The sequence below is a fragment of the Oryx dammah genome, unplaced genomic scaffold, assembly GCF_014754425.2.
Source record: "Oryx dammah isolate SB20612 unplaced genomic scaffold, SCBI_Odam_1.1 HiC_scaffold_27, whole genome shotgun sequence".
Taxonomy (NCBI): Eukaryota; Metazoa; Chordata; class Mammalia; order Artiodactyla; family Bovidae; genus Oryx; species Oryx dammah.
In genome coordinates this window covers 108,738,997-108,754,033 of record NW_024070211.1, presented here as the reverse complement: position 1 = coordinate 108,754,033, position 15,037 = coordinate 108,738,997, and the positions used below count along the sequence as shown (strand labels likewise).

General features: G+C 40.4%; 1 protein-coding gene across 1 annotated transcript in view; it reads left to right on the top strand.

The window, feature by feature from the left end:
* The first annotated feature begins 805 nt into the window (after positions 1 to 805).
* ABCB11 (ATP binding cassette subfamily B member 11) overlaps positions 806 to 15,037 on the top strand; it is an 87,434-nt gene continuing 73,202 nt past the window's right edge. Inside the window, exons 1-4 of the mRNA XM_040229280.1 lie at positions 806 to 1,016; positions 2,481 to 2,502; positions 5,721 to 5,772; positions 6,552 to 6,790. Of these exons, the coding sequence (XP_040085214.1) occupies positions 941 to 1,016; positions 2,481 to 2,502; positions 5,721 to 5,772; positions 6,552 to 6,790 (389 nt within the window). The 5' untranslated portion in view covers positions 806 to 940. The remainder of the gene's footprint in view (positions 1,017 to 2,480; positions 2,503 to 5,720; positions 5,773 to 6,551; positions 6,791 to 15,037) is intronic.

Below are 15,037 nucleotides of genomic sequence, written 5' to 3'. Positions count from 1 at the left end.
TGGTGGTGCCAAGTGTGCAGAGATACTGGTGGCCTCAGGCGCAGGAGCTATGGCACTATCACAGTCTTTTTCTAGCCTCTGGCAGCTGGCATTCAAAAGGCCTCTCTGGCTGGTTCTTCTCTGTTGCTTGGTGCAGCAGGCACTCAAAGGTCTCCACTGGCTGGGGTCCTTCTCTATTGTTCTGTGCATCAGACACCCAAAGGGTAACCCTCTCTGGAGTCTTTGTCTATTGGTCAGTTGCCAGCACTAGAGTGTGGGGGGAGAGAAGCTACAGTGACGGCTCCTCCCCCTGCATGTGACTCAGCAGTATCGCTTTGCTCCAGTGGCTACTCAGCATTGCTCCAAAGGCATTCTCCACCATGATCTCCTCCCTCATGTCCCGCTGGGCTGTCTCCCAGCGGTCAACAGCAACCCTCACCCTGGGATTGCTCTCCAGTCCCTGTGCTCCAGCTCCCAGCCACTGTGTATTTCAGGAGACTTGGGTCCCTGACCAGGGTACATACGGCTGCAGCAAGGATTGTCTGGTTCTCACTCCATTCAGACAGTCACAGATCAGCTGCTTCACTCTCCGACAGCCTCAAACACTGTCCCTGTGTCTCAAACGACTGCTTCAGTCTGGGGATCTGACCCCTGCTTCAGTTCCCCTCACCCCAGGTGCAGGCCCAGTCCTGCTCATTCTCCTCTTTTCCCTTTCCTTCCTTTGTCCTACTGAGTTTTGGATCTATATATTCCTTTCCAGTGGTCAGGGACTCCTGTCTGCTCTCAGCTGGTGTTCTGCGAGATCTTCTGCGTCTGAAGGTGTATTCCTGATGTATCCATGGAGAGAGATGTACTGCACATCTGGCTACTCCTTCGCCATCTTGTCTTCCTCTGCAGTCACTCTTTTCTTTTATTTTCTAGGGTTTTTGTTTTTGTTTTTTTGCTGTGAACTGCAATTGTTATGTCTGACTCAGTAATTCTTCGCAGTGTGAAGAAATTTGGAGAGGACAATCATGGTTTTGAGTCAGACAGCTCATGTAAGTGGCCTTTTTATCTTATTGTCTCTTATACAAAAAAAAGGTGAAAACAAAAGTGAAACAAACGAGTGAAGATATTCAAGGAGCAGAGAAAATTCTGCAACAATAAGTAGAACTATTACCTCATATTCTTCTTACACAACCTGGGTATTTCTCCCAAGAATCCATGTAATATAACTGCCGAGAGTGCTAGGGAAGAATGCATAAATCCTGGGAGAGTGAAAGCATCTCACTATAAATATTTTTTTCCATGGATAGACTGAGGTTGTTTTAGCACTGGCTCAGATGGTAAAGAATCTGCCTGAAATGCAGGAGAGCTGGGTTTGATCCCTGGGTCAAGAAGATCCCCTGGAGAAGGGCATGGCTACCCACTCCAGTATTCTTGCCTGGAGAATTCCATGGACAGAGGAGCCTGTTGGGCTACAGTCCATGGAGTCGCAAAAAGTCAGACATGACTGAGCAACTAACACTTTCAATGCTTTTATTATTATTACCTTTATTTATATATTGCTATAATTGATTATAGTAATATGCATTTAGTGAGCATTGCTCTCTGAGAGGACTGGTACAAAGACACTGCTGGCCAGAGTGAGGTAAAGTGGATGGGGATCCATAGCACAAGTACCTAGAGTGTGGTAAGGGCAGGTGATTCTACACTATTATTATTTCCGAAAGTCCTATGATTTTACATTTTATAGAAAAGGAAACTGAGACTTAGATACATTGTCTTAAGCTTGACAAAGATTGCATGACTATTGATTAAAGGAGCCATAACCCTAACCCAGTTCTGACTCCCAAATATGAGAGGTTAATCTTTATCTACACTATAATGCCTCTTTACTCTGTATGAAATGAAATGAAAATGCCAGGGGAACCAGGATGTGCTGTCCCATGATGATGGCTGACATTAAAATCCTGGGTTCTTTTCACTATGGCTTCCCTATGCCCATGACCCTGAACCCCCACTTTCACCTCTTCCCTTCCATCTGCTCTGATCTATGCTGGGGAAAATAATATGTGGCTCAAATCAATGGCTTCTACTGGCACAGGGGTGTCAATGACATCTTATTGTCTGTATTTTATGGTCTGTATTTTAAGTAGATAAATTCTGATGTTTCTAAAAAACCAAACAATAAATAAGTATTCATTTTATTTGGTAGTTCAAAAAAATCAGATTTTTGTGTAACTAATGTACAAATATTGGTCTTTAGTTAGCATTCAGAAGATAAAAAGATTTCATTTTCTGGAGAAAATGTAGTCAAGACAGCAGTCCTATATGTGAAACAGTGTTTTCTTCTATAATACAGAGGAAGAGAGAGAAAGGTGAAAAATCAAATAATTATTTTGTATTGTTCCATGAATAAAATAATCATAGAAATGTTTTTCCAGAGCAAAATTGTTACTGATTATGTTTCATTTTGTCATTATGATTAACTGCTTTATGTATTCTTTTTATCCTGACAGATAACAATGATAAAAAATCAAAGTAAGTGACTGCTTCAACAATGCAACACATTTTCAAAATAATTCCCCTAATAATCACATAAAAGGCACACAGCAGAAGCAATATTTTCATATACATTGCACTGCCTACAAAATGGTATATATAATCCATTCTTTTTCTATTTAAAACATTACTATAACTTGATTTCAAAAATCTTTGGGAATATTCCTCCTGGATTAGGTTCAAATATCCCCTATATGTCCAGGAACCCCACAGAATTTCTGACTTAAACAAGCAGAAGAAAAGTTGGACATGTAAGATTTCATGGTTGCAGAGGAGGTTCTTTTTACAGAAGAAAATCTCTATTCTTCCCAAAAGCAAATTGTAGAAACCTAAAATGTAGTGACTAGATATTTCTCTTTAAGAGTCGAAATTCTCTTATAAACCAAATATCAGTTTATCCTAATTTGACATGAGGACAGCATTAATGGAGTCTGATTTAGAAGTTAAGGAGGTGCCAACTACGTTTCTGAAATGGAGGTGGTGGAAAGGTAAAGGCTGAAGATGTGTAAAACATTTTAAGTGTTAATACTGCACAACAGAGAGAGCTGGTGGTTGTGGCAACACTAGCTTTTCACTTGGAATGGTAGGATCAGTTGAGGACAGAAGAACCACTCTTGTCTCATTGGGTGGGAAACAGAAAAGGGCATGGGTGCAGAGAAATGAAGGATGCAGAGAAACGAGCTGCAGTGAGAGGATGAGCGAGAAGGTTGAGTGAGTACTTTGGTTTTTAGAGAAAGTGAACCTATGTCTGCATCGATGTGGTCATGGGGAGTGAGAAGACCACAGTGAAAGTTTGATAAAGCCACCGAGGGGAACGGGAACAACCTGTAGAGGAATGAAATAGAGTCCCTTGGGTTGAGTTGAGGTTGGAGACCACATTCATTCATTCATTTCACAAATATTAATTGAGGACTTACTGGGAATCATCTGCCTGGTAAAGCATCTGCCTGCAATCCAGGAGACCTGGGTTCGATCCCTGGGTTGGGAAGATCACCTGGAGAAGGAAATGGCAACCCACTCCAGTACTCTTGCCTGGAGAATTCCATGAACAGAGGAGCCTGGTGGACTACAGTCCATGGGGTCGCAAAGAGTCGGACATGACTGAGCAACTAACACACATACGCACATACTGGGTATCAGGCACTGGTTTAGATGCTGAGGATACAGAAAAGAAAAAAAATAGGCAGACATCTCTGTCTTAAGGAACTTAACATGCCTTTGAAGAGTTCTCTCCTTTAGTGAGGGAGACATAATAAACACCATAAATAAATAAAATATATGGCATGGTAGATAATGATAATTTATCATCCCCTTTCTAAGAAAAAACAATAAACATGGAAATGGAGATTTGAAATGATGTTGGGGGAGAGTTGAAATTTTAAAGACTTTGACCATGGATGGCCCCCTTGAAAAGGCAGCTTTTGAGAGAAGGTATGAAAGAGGTGAGGGAGTTCTCCACTCTATTATCCAAAGAAAGAACACTTTGGTGAGAGGAAACAGCAAGTGCAAACACCCAGAGGTGGGAACAGATTTGGTGCGGATGAAAGTCAGCAGAGAGGCCAAGCGGCTCGGGTGGAGTGAAGCAGGAGGAAACAGGTAAGAGAGTCAACTGGCCAGATCACAGAGGGCTTTGGACGTATCAGCAAGGGTTTGTGATTCCACCCTGAGCTGGAAGGGAAGCTTAAGGCAGCTGAGCGCTAACCACAGCAGGTGTCGGTATCTAGATGGTGGAGAGGTTGTCTTCTGTGGGCCTAACAGCCAGGCTTCAGGAGGAGAAGGGGGAACAGTGGACTGAATGCAGAGATGGAGTTTCCAAAGATGAATTTGGAAAAAAGGATTGAGGTTGATGGTGAGAGCATGGTCCAAATGGCTGGCAATGGGACTAGAATACCTGGAGAAGGAAGGAGAATCTTTTCTTTTTTTTAATTTACTTTATCTTTGGTTGTGGCAGGTCTTTGTTGCTTCGCTCTAGCTTTCTCTAGTTGCAGAGAGCGGGGCTACTCTCCATCTGGGCGTCCCATTGCCGTGGTTTCTCTTGTTGCAGAGCACAGGCTCCAGGTGCATGGCCTTAGTAGTTGCTGCTTGTGGACTCTCAAGCACTGGCTCAGTAGTTGTGGTGCATGGGCTTAGTTGCTCCAAGGCATGTGGAATCTTCCCAGACAGAGATTGAACCCCTGTCCCCTGCATTGACAGGCAGATTTTTATCCAGTGTATCACCAGGCAAGTCCAAGGAAGGAGAATCTTGATGGTATTTAGTGATTGTAAGTAAATGGAGGGTTTAAAGTACTGGTCTTCCCTGGTGGCTCAGATGATAAAGAATCTGTCTGCAATGCAGGAGACCCAGGTTCGACCCCTGGGTTGAAAAGATCCTCTGGAGGAAGAAATGGCAGCCCATTCCAGTATTCTTGCCTTGGGAAATTCCAGAGATAGAGGAGCCTGGTGGGAGAGTTGGACATGACTGAGCAACTAACACACAAAGAACTGTGGGTCTCAACTGAGATGACAAATTGGTATGGAAGGAGGAAGGAAGTGAGAAAACAAGATGCATGGGTATTCCCAAAGAGCCAATGGAGTAGAGTGGTTCCTGGTGAAAATAAGACCTAAGGTGTATTTGTGAATAGATAACTTGGGTGAATTAGACCTCTTTGGCATTAGAAAGTTCAAGAATGGGTTAAGAACAATTTTCTGAGCAATAAATTGAATAAGAAATAGTAAGTAAATATGGTTTTAAGGGAAGTATGGGAGTTTTTGAATTTTTCATATCAGCACTATTTGATGTAGTTGCAAGCTTTTTAAGAGCTAGAAGCAATAAATTAGATAATCCAACCACCTAAATTTACTCGCAAGGAAATGAAGGTAGATATAAATTGAAGGTCAACGCTGAGGTTCCACAGTTATTTGTTACTACAACTGGGGGTGTAGAGTACTTTTTGCTTTCTCTCAAAGAGAGAAAAAACCTCTCTGAAAAAACCTCCGTGAATCTCTACTGAACAAGAGACACAGCTATACTGAAATTGCTAGAAGAGGTAAATCTGAAAGTAATAGTCAGTTTTTAAGATACCAGTTTTGGAAAGAATTTCACAGCCAGTGGGGACTTTCATTCTTACTAAAGAATGACTCATGAAATCACAATTTAGGGAGAATTTCTCATTGCTTTGGAAAGGATGGTCTGTAAATCCCCGTGTTTTTCTCCTCAGGTTACAAGATGAGAAGAAAGGTGGTAGCAGTCAAGTTGGCTTCTTTCGATTGGTAATAAAACTATGCTGATTAATGGCATAGGTTTTGCACCTGTGAGTTGTTCAGATCATGGAGAAAATGTTAATTTTTTAGTCATATTGGCAGGTGCTTAACTATAGCGATCACTTTTTTCAGTCATAAACTTTGTCTATGTGACGACATGTGGATTAGTAATTAGAAATACATTGCTGATTAAACACACACATTCTATCTGGTAGATCAGAAAAGTGTTCTAGAAGATTATCTCTAAGTCCCTAATGATCATTTTAGTAAGGAAAATTGTCACAGTAATCATGTCAAGCATATTTATTCTTATGATGCCTTTAGAAGTTCCATAGTGTAGGTATTTTCTTCAAATTTGCAAAATGGAGACATTTCGGGGCACAAGCAGACGATCTTCATTATCAATGTCAGTTCTGGGAGCCAGTTTCTACCATTGCTGAGTGAGCCATATGGAGCGTCTACATGGCAACAGCGTCAGTGTCAGTGATTGTTCCCCTCTAAGCTGGGGATGAAAAGCTAGGAACAAAGTCAGCTCTTGACGTAAAGAGAATAAATTAGAGGCTAGGAAAGAAAGAACATGAGTTAACAATGTAAGAGTTTAATGACTTGGATAATTGATGCACCGTTTATTTCAGTGTTAGTGAGAACTGTACATTTCAATTAAAACGATTCCCTTAAGACTTGGTGTTGAACACTATTTATCAGAGTCTAATAACTAAAATTAAATAGTCCTCCTACCTCTCCTGCTTTTCACCCATAGATGATCTCTGAATCCTTTGTTTTTCAAGTTTCGATTTTCTTCAAAGACTGACATTTGCCTGATGTGTATGGGGAGCTTATGTGCACTTCTCCATGGAGCAGCCTATCCAGGTGTGCTACTCATTTTTGGCACAATGACAGATGTTTTTATTGAGTATGACATGGAATTACAAGAACTCAGTATCCCTGGAAAAGCATGTGTGAATAACACCATAGTGTGGACCAACGACTCCCTCAACCAGAACACGACAAATGGGACCCGCTGTGGGTAGGCTGCTATTTGTTTTTACTTTTTTGGTTTGCTCATATCTTAGCTTGTAATTCAAAAATTTGTAAAGAGAACCTTACAGGAAGGACCTGGAGTGGTATCTAACATGGAGTGAACAGAAAAAAATTTACACATATTTCTATAAATTACTCTGCCCTGAAGTTCTTATTCCACTGGGTTTTAAAATTCCAACAACAGCAACAAAATACAGAATTGAAAATTACTCATTAAATACGTACCCAAATGTCACACTTTGTAGACTGTAGGCTTGAGAATGACACTATCAATACTTAATATCATTGGAAGGTGACTCATAAATTTTACTTGAGTCCTTGTCATTTCTCATATCTGAGACTTCCTTTTCCCTTCCTTCCTCTTTCTTCCCTCCTTCCCTCTTTCCTTCCTTCCTCTCTTCCCTTTTGTCCCCCAGCTTCTGTGGCTGTGGCTGATGACTCATTTGACCTCTAGTCTTCTCTACAATGGGAATTTCATCATTCCTGTGCTCTCGGACTTGGAGTAGGGGTCACTGGCCTCAACTAGCAGTTGAGTTGCTGTGAAAGAGTGACGTGGTGCTAGGAACAGAAGATAGCCATGCAGAATTAGCCAGAGCTCACTGTGCTCCTGTTCTGTCTGTGATAAGCCCGACCACGTAATCAGTGAGTCTGCAGTATACGCAGGGTTGACTCACTGTCATAGGACTTTGCAGCCTGCCTCATGCTGCCTCAGGGCCAGAACAAGATCATTTTCACATATAAACTCACTGAGGTTCAAGAATGAAGAGCAGGGCACATCCTGGCTAGAGAGACACTTGGAATGGCTCCCTCGAGTGATTCATATTTTTCTCCACCATTTAAAAATTTTTTCTATAGGCTTGATTCCAGATTATGACAAATCCTTCTAAATTTCTGATGTTCTTCCATAATATTTGTTGTTAGCATCTTTCATTCATCTACTCATTCAACCAAAATTTTTGGAACACCAGTTATGTACCAGGAAAATGTGTAAGCATAAAGGCTACACATTTATCTTACGAGTAGTGGTATCTTATGAGTAATGGTCCTTATCTTTATGGAGCTCACATCTCATTGGTGAGACCATCATGAAATCAATGACCATGCAGATAAATATGTAGTTATAAACTGGTTAGCACTTGACAGAAAAGTACAGGACAACATACAATGCACAGAATTATCCTTAAAAAATAAGCCTACTCATAAGAACTAAATTTCCAACATATAAATGTGTATATTTCTCTTCTAAATTTTGAAGTAATAAAACAATTTGTATAAAAGAGAGACTGTCTTCAATGACAGACTTTAAAATATTCTTATGCGTGCTATGTGGCTTGCAAGATCTTAGTTCCCCAACCAGGGATTGAACCTGAGTCCTCTGCAGTTATACTGCAGAGTCCTAACCACTGGACACGCAGAGAATTCACAATGACAATCTTTTATTTTCTTTCATTTATGTTGGAGAACAGAAGACTTGAACTGATATTTACAGAGTGATATGACTACAAAATGTGAACTAATCACTTCTCCCTTTAAAAAAAAATCCATTCAGACTTACATATGTAAAAAGACCCCAGTCGTTAATAACATCAGTCAATCCTAAAGGAAATCAACCCTGAATATTCATTGGAAGGACTGATGTTGAAGCTGAAGCTCCAAAACTTTGGCCATCTTATGAGAAGAGTTGACTCATTGGAAAAGACCCTGATACTGGGAAATATTGGGGGCAGGAAGAGAAGAAGGTGATGAAGGATGAGATCGTTGGATGGCATCATCAACTCAATAAACATGAGTTTGAGCAAACTCTGGGAGATAGTGAAGGAGAGGGAAGCCTGACATGCTGTAGTCCATGGGGTCGCAAAGAGTCAGACACAGCTGAACGACTGGAAAACAATAAATTAATAACATTCAAGAAAATAAACTCTTCAAGTGAAAGATCCTGAAAGTATATCCTATAATGCCTTCAAAATTGGAAATAAATGTTAGAGGGACCAGCATTTGAGACATATTCAAGATAACAAGTGCTCATAAATATTTATTAGATAAACTGAAGAATGAATATGCCCTTAAAGTCTGCATCACTGGCATCCGTTAGAGAGGATGCCTGCCCATTACTCACTGGGCTTCCCAGGTGGCACTAGCAGTAAAGAACCCACCTGTCTCTTATGCCAAAGGAGACATAAAAGATGTGGGTTCAGTCCCTGAGTCAGGAAGATCCTCTGGAGGAGGGAATGGCAACCCACTCCACTGTTCTTGCCTGGAGAAGCTCAGGGACAGAGGAACCTGATGGGCTACAGTCCATTGGGTCGCAAAGAGTTGGACACAACTGGGGCAACTTAGCACATACCCATTTTTAACACTTTATTGATTCTTACTGGGTCATATACTTGAAGGTGAGCAAATCATTCAAAGCAAATAAGGGCTATCAGAAATTTCTTGGCTTTGGCTGAATTCACATGATACCAAGCATGTAAATAGATATCTGCCTTAAAAAAATTTTTTTTTCATATGGCTATTTGAAATTGTGTAGACCACACCTTTCTTAGGCCTTTACCAGAAGCTCACACTGAAGAGCTAAATATTTTAAGTGTGAGTTACTATGGTCACTGATAAGAATACTGCTAACAAGCAGTATTCTGAATAAATGTTTGTTTAGCTTTCATGTGATAAGATCATTGTGAAAATGAACTTGGGTGGGGCAGAAGAAAGGCAGGGGATATTTTCTTACCAGTAAGTAGTGAATGTGCCTCCAAAATTACCCAACTCTTTCACAGATTTCTTTCTTGGAAAAGGTACAACATTAAAATACAATGTCTCTACCCACTATATAATCAGTGTGCTAGTCTTGGACTATACAAGCAACTCAATGATCTCATCAACATAAACATGCATGTACAATGTAGGAGCTTGTTTTTCTCTTTCATTATATTGATTTTGACATATCAGTTATTATCCATTCGATGGAATTTTAGGCTGGAGCCTTCCAAATGGCTGAGTGAATAAGGCTGAGAAGGATGGCAGAACATTAGGCCTTCTGATTAGCTTCTCAGAATTTATTTTCTCAGAGTAGTCAAATAATAAGGTAATAGAATGAAAGAAGAAAAAAAAAATCACAATGCAGTTTACTTTTTTAAATATCCAGTTAAAGTGTAAAAACTCAAATGGAAGCTACAAAGCCTTATAACTTAATTGTGGAAGTGACATACCATAATTTCTGCTGTTTTCTGTTGGTCACACAGACCAACTCTGGCATAATTTGGGAGAGGACTACACAGGAGCGTGAATACCAGGAGGCAAAAATAATAAGGGCATAAGGGGCTCCTTGGAGACTGACCCACGACCGCTGGGACGTTTGTCCTTAACTACTCGACATGGATGTGTTAATGCAGAAATCTAAGTCTGTACTTCCTCTTGGATTTCAGTCTGTGTTCTTTGCAATACACATTTATCTTATGCACTCAGGTACTCTTTTGAAGTTAGACACTGAAGATCACGTACTTTGAAAAACAGTTTTATCAGGATTTAATTCATATACCATAAAATTCACCCACTTAAAGTATCCAGCTGAGTGGCTTTTAGTATATTCACAGAGCTATGCATTCATCACTGCAATCAATTTTAGAACATTTTTGTTATTTTATTATCACTTAAATTTCACTCCCCAGTTCCCCATCTTCCCCTCAGCCCTAGACAACAACTAATCTACTTTGTATCTCTGTAGATTTGCTTATTCTGGACATTTCATGTAAATGGAATCATACAATATGTGGGCCTTTGTGACCAGCTTCTTTAACTTAGCCTAATGTTTCCAAGGTTCATCCATGTGGTTTTAATAGCATAAATTAATACTTCATTTATTTTAATTGCTGAATAATATTTCATTCTATGAATATAATACATTTATTGTATGAATATAATGTATGGATTTATCCATTCATCAGTTGATGGACATTTGAGTTGTTTCCTCTTTTCAGTTATTACAAATGCTGCTACGAACGTTTGTGTACATAGTTTCCTATGGACACATGTTTTCATTTCTCTTGAGTAGATACCTAGGAAGGGGGTTACTGGGTCAGATGTTAATATATGTTTAACCACTTGCAGAATTTCCAGACTGTTTTTCAAAATGGCTGTACCATTTTATGAGTTTCCCGAGTGGCTCAGACGGTAAAGAATTTGCCTGTAATACAGGAGACCTGAGTTCGATTCCTGGGTTGGGAAGATCCCCTGGAGAAGGAAATGGCAATCCACTCCAGTATTCTTGTGTGGAGAATTCCATGGACACAGGAGCCTGGTGGGCTACAGTCCATGGGGTCACAAACAGCCGGACATGACTGAGTGACTAACACTTAACATGTGTGAGGGGTCCAGTTTCTTCACACTCACACCAACACTTGTTATTATCTATATCTTGACTGTGGCTCCATGCATGCATGCATGCTCAGTTGTGCCTGACTCTTTGCCACCCTATGGACTGAGATTTCCAGGCAAGGATACTGCAGTGGGTTGCCATTTCCTCCTCCAGGGGATCTTCCTGACCCAGGGATTGAATCTGAACCTCCTGTACCTCCTTGCGTTGGCAAGTGGATTCTTTACTACTGAGCCACCTGGGAAGCCCTGACTGTAGCTCCAGTAGGCTGAATAGTGGTCCCCAAAGATATCTACGATATTCCTGTGAATGTCACCTTGTATGGGGAAAAGAGTCTACACAGATATAATTAACTAAAATATCTTGGGCTTGGGGAGATTATACTGGATTACCCAGGTGAGCCCTAACTGCAATCATGAGTAGTTTTTAAAGAGATGGTTACTAAAAAGAGGCAGAAGGAGATCTGACTTTAGAGAGAAAAAGAGACAAAAGGTGCCTATAAGCGACTGAAGTGAGGTCCCAAGCTCAGGAACGCCTGTAGCTACCTGAAGCTGAAAGAGGAAGAAACAGATTCTCCTCTAGAGCCTTTGGAGAAAGTGCACCCGCGCCAGCACCTTGATTTCAATCCTGTGAAGCTGATCTCAGACTTCTGGTCTCCAGAAATGTGAGAAAAATGGAAATACGTGTAGATATCAAAGAGTGACATAAGGAATCTTTGAATGAAGAAAATATTCTGCTCTTCATTGTATCCAAGTCAACATCCTGGTTGTGATAATGTCCAATAGTTTTGCAAGATGTTACCACTGGGGGAAAACTAGATAAAGGGCATGCAGAATCTCTCTGTAATATAGCTCACAACTGCATTAGCCATTCTGGCAGTGTGCTAGCATAGTGTGAGGGTATTCTATAAAGCATCTTTACCTAGTAATAAATCATTTGTCCATAGGTCAATGTCCCACGCATTGAGGAATATGGACCCTTGATATTTTGGAAGTAGGATATGGATGCATTTCTACCGGTTGGGTTGCCGTTGATATTCACTCTAATGCAATGGTCCGCAACCTTCTTGGCACCAGGGACTGATTTTGTGGAAGACATTTTTTTCCCATGGATAGGGTGTGGGGAGGAAGGTTTCAAGATGATTCAAGTGCATTGCATTTATTATACACTTTGTTTCTAACCTAATGCTGCCACTGAGCTAACGAGAGGTACCTGTATGCAGCCCAGAGGCTGGGGACCTGCTCTAAGGTGTCAATGCTACTGAGTCTACAGTGCATAAGAACCCCTATGAACCCCTACAGTTCATAAAAACCCTAGTGAAAGGAGAGCTTCTGGTGAGTCAATACATCTTGTCATAAAGACCTCCTAGGTATCTTCAATGACAAACCTAAGGCTTTAGGACATCTGAAACCTTGGTATACATTGCTATTGTTCAGTCGCTAAGTCGTGTCTGATTTTTTGTGACCCCTTGGACTACAGTGCACCAGGCTTCCCTATCTTTCACTATTTCCTGGAGTTTGCTCAAACCCATATCATTGAGTGATTCAATTTTATTTATCTTATTTTTCATAAAAAGCAAGGCAAGAATCCTCATATCATCTATTTTACCTTCTCCCTCTAATTGATATTTTTCTGCCATCTTCTCTCTTTGACAAATGTGTCAGGGCAATCTTAATTCACTCAAGTAGGCATATGTCAGTTTTGCTGTTAAAAAGAAAGACACTCAAATCACCTATAAACTTTATAGAATACTTTCTAGGATTTTATAATCACGATAGTTTTCTACCATGCAGATGATAAAGAGTCTGATGTGCAGTCAAAGGATCCAAGTCAATCTCCTGTTTTCCTTCCAACAGTTTTTCTGATAGGCTTGCCCTGTTGTCCCAGAAATATTCCCAAATAGTCTTTAAAACTCTAATGATTCTTCCCAGAATAAATAAACTGAGTTAATGATTCATCTCTGGGGTGCCTCGTGAGTGAGAAGAACCACAAACCACACATGTTCCTATCCACACCCCCCAACAGTGATGCAATTTTCCTGAACTTTGCTCCAGTAAATCCCACAGCTGAGTCAATGGGTCCTTTGTCCATGACTGGCAGCTGCATTTTTCATGACAGGCACGCTCTCACCTCTGCTTACATAGTCTATAGAATAAATGCATCCCAAGGAATCTAAGTAAAACTTTTTGACAAATGCTCATAGTTTTCTGTTTTGGGGGCACCCAAATTTTATTTCACAAACAGAAAACCAAGAGCATGCACTCATTTATACATTAGAAATCTTTACTCATCAGTTCAGTTCAGTCGCTCGGTTGTGTCCGACTCTCTGCAACCCCATGAACTGCAGCACGCCAGGCCTCCCTGTCCATCATCAACTCCTGGAGTCCACCTAAACCCATGTCCATTGAGTCAGTGATGCCATCCAACCATCTTATCCTCCGTCATCCCCTTCTCCTCCTGCCCTCAATCTTTCACAGTATCAGGGTCTTTTCAAATGAGTCAGCTTTTCGCATCAGGTGACCAAAGTATTGGAGTTTCAGCTTCAACATCAGTCCTTCCAATGAACACCCAGGACCGATCTCCTTTAGGATGGACTGGTTGGATCTCCTTGCAGTCAAAGGGAGTCTTCTCCAACACCACAGTTCAAAAGCATCAATTCTTTGGCACTCAGCTTTCTTCACAGTCCAACTCTCACATCCATATGTGACCACTGGAAAAACCATAGCCTTGACTAGACGGACCTTTGTTGACAAAGTGATGTCTCTGCTTTTTAATATGTTATCTAGGTTGGTCATAAGTTTCCTTCCCAAGAGTAAGTGTCTTTTAATTTCATGGCTGCAGTCACCATCTGCAGTGATTTTGGAGCCCCGAAAAATAAAGTCTGACACTGTTTCCACTGTTTCCCCATCTATTTCTCATGAAGTGATGGGACTGGATGCCGTGATCTTCGTTTTCTGAATGTTGAGCTTTAAGCCAACTTTTCCACTCTCCTCTTTCACTTTCATCAAGAGGCCCTTTAGTTCCTCTTCACTTTCTGTCATAAGGGTGGTGTCATCTGCATATCTGAGGTTATTGAGATTTTTCCCGCCAATCTTGATTCCAGCTTGTGCTTCCTCCAGCCCAGCGTTTCTCATGATGTACTCTGCATATAAGTTAAATAAGCAGGATGACAATATATATAATACTCATAATACTACTGTATACACTCTATCTTTGTAGGAATTTAGGTTTTGAAAGGGCCTCTGATTGTGGACACTTGTATATAAGTTTATGATTTTCTAGATCTTGTTCACTCTAGGGGTCCTCTTAAATCATCAAGAAAAACTAGGAATGTGGTAAACACAGACATATTAGCTGGTTTGGAAACTGTCAGAAGGGTAGCCTAAGGCAGTTGTTTCCTTCCTCTTTAGTATTTTTCAAGTGAAAGAAAAATCTAGAAACAATTTAGTACCTACTATGTGTAACATATTATATCAAGCCTCGGCAGTGAAAGCAAGCAGTGTTTGCTCTCAAGTCACTCGTAGTTTACTAGCAAGAGAAACATGAATATACTTGAAATAAATATATTCAATAAAAATATTGAATAACAGTGCAAAATGGCAATAAAATCTGCCATGGAATAATAGTTTGTTCTGAGTTAAATAAATTATAATTAAATACTTGATCTGAATTCAGTAGAGGGAAAGAACAATTCAAACTTGGGTCACAAAAGGAAGGCTGATAGAAGCAGAAAGCTGGTAGAATGAGAACATCTAGGCTAAAGATGCTACTTTCTGATTCTCTAAAGAAATGGATATCTAGCTTGTCTCTGTAGCTCAGATGTAACATCAACCAAAGTGTTAATTTTCCAGTGATAAAACTTATTTC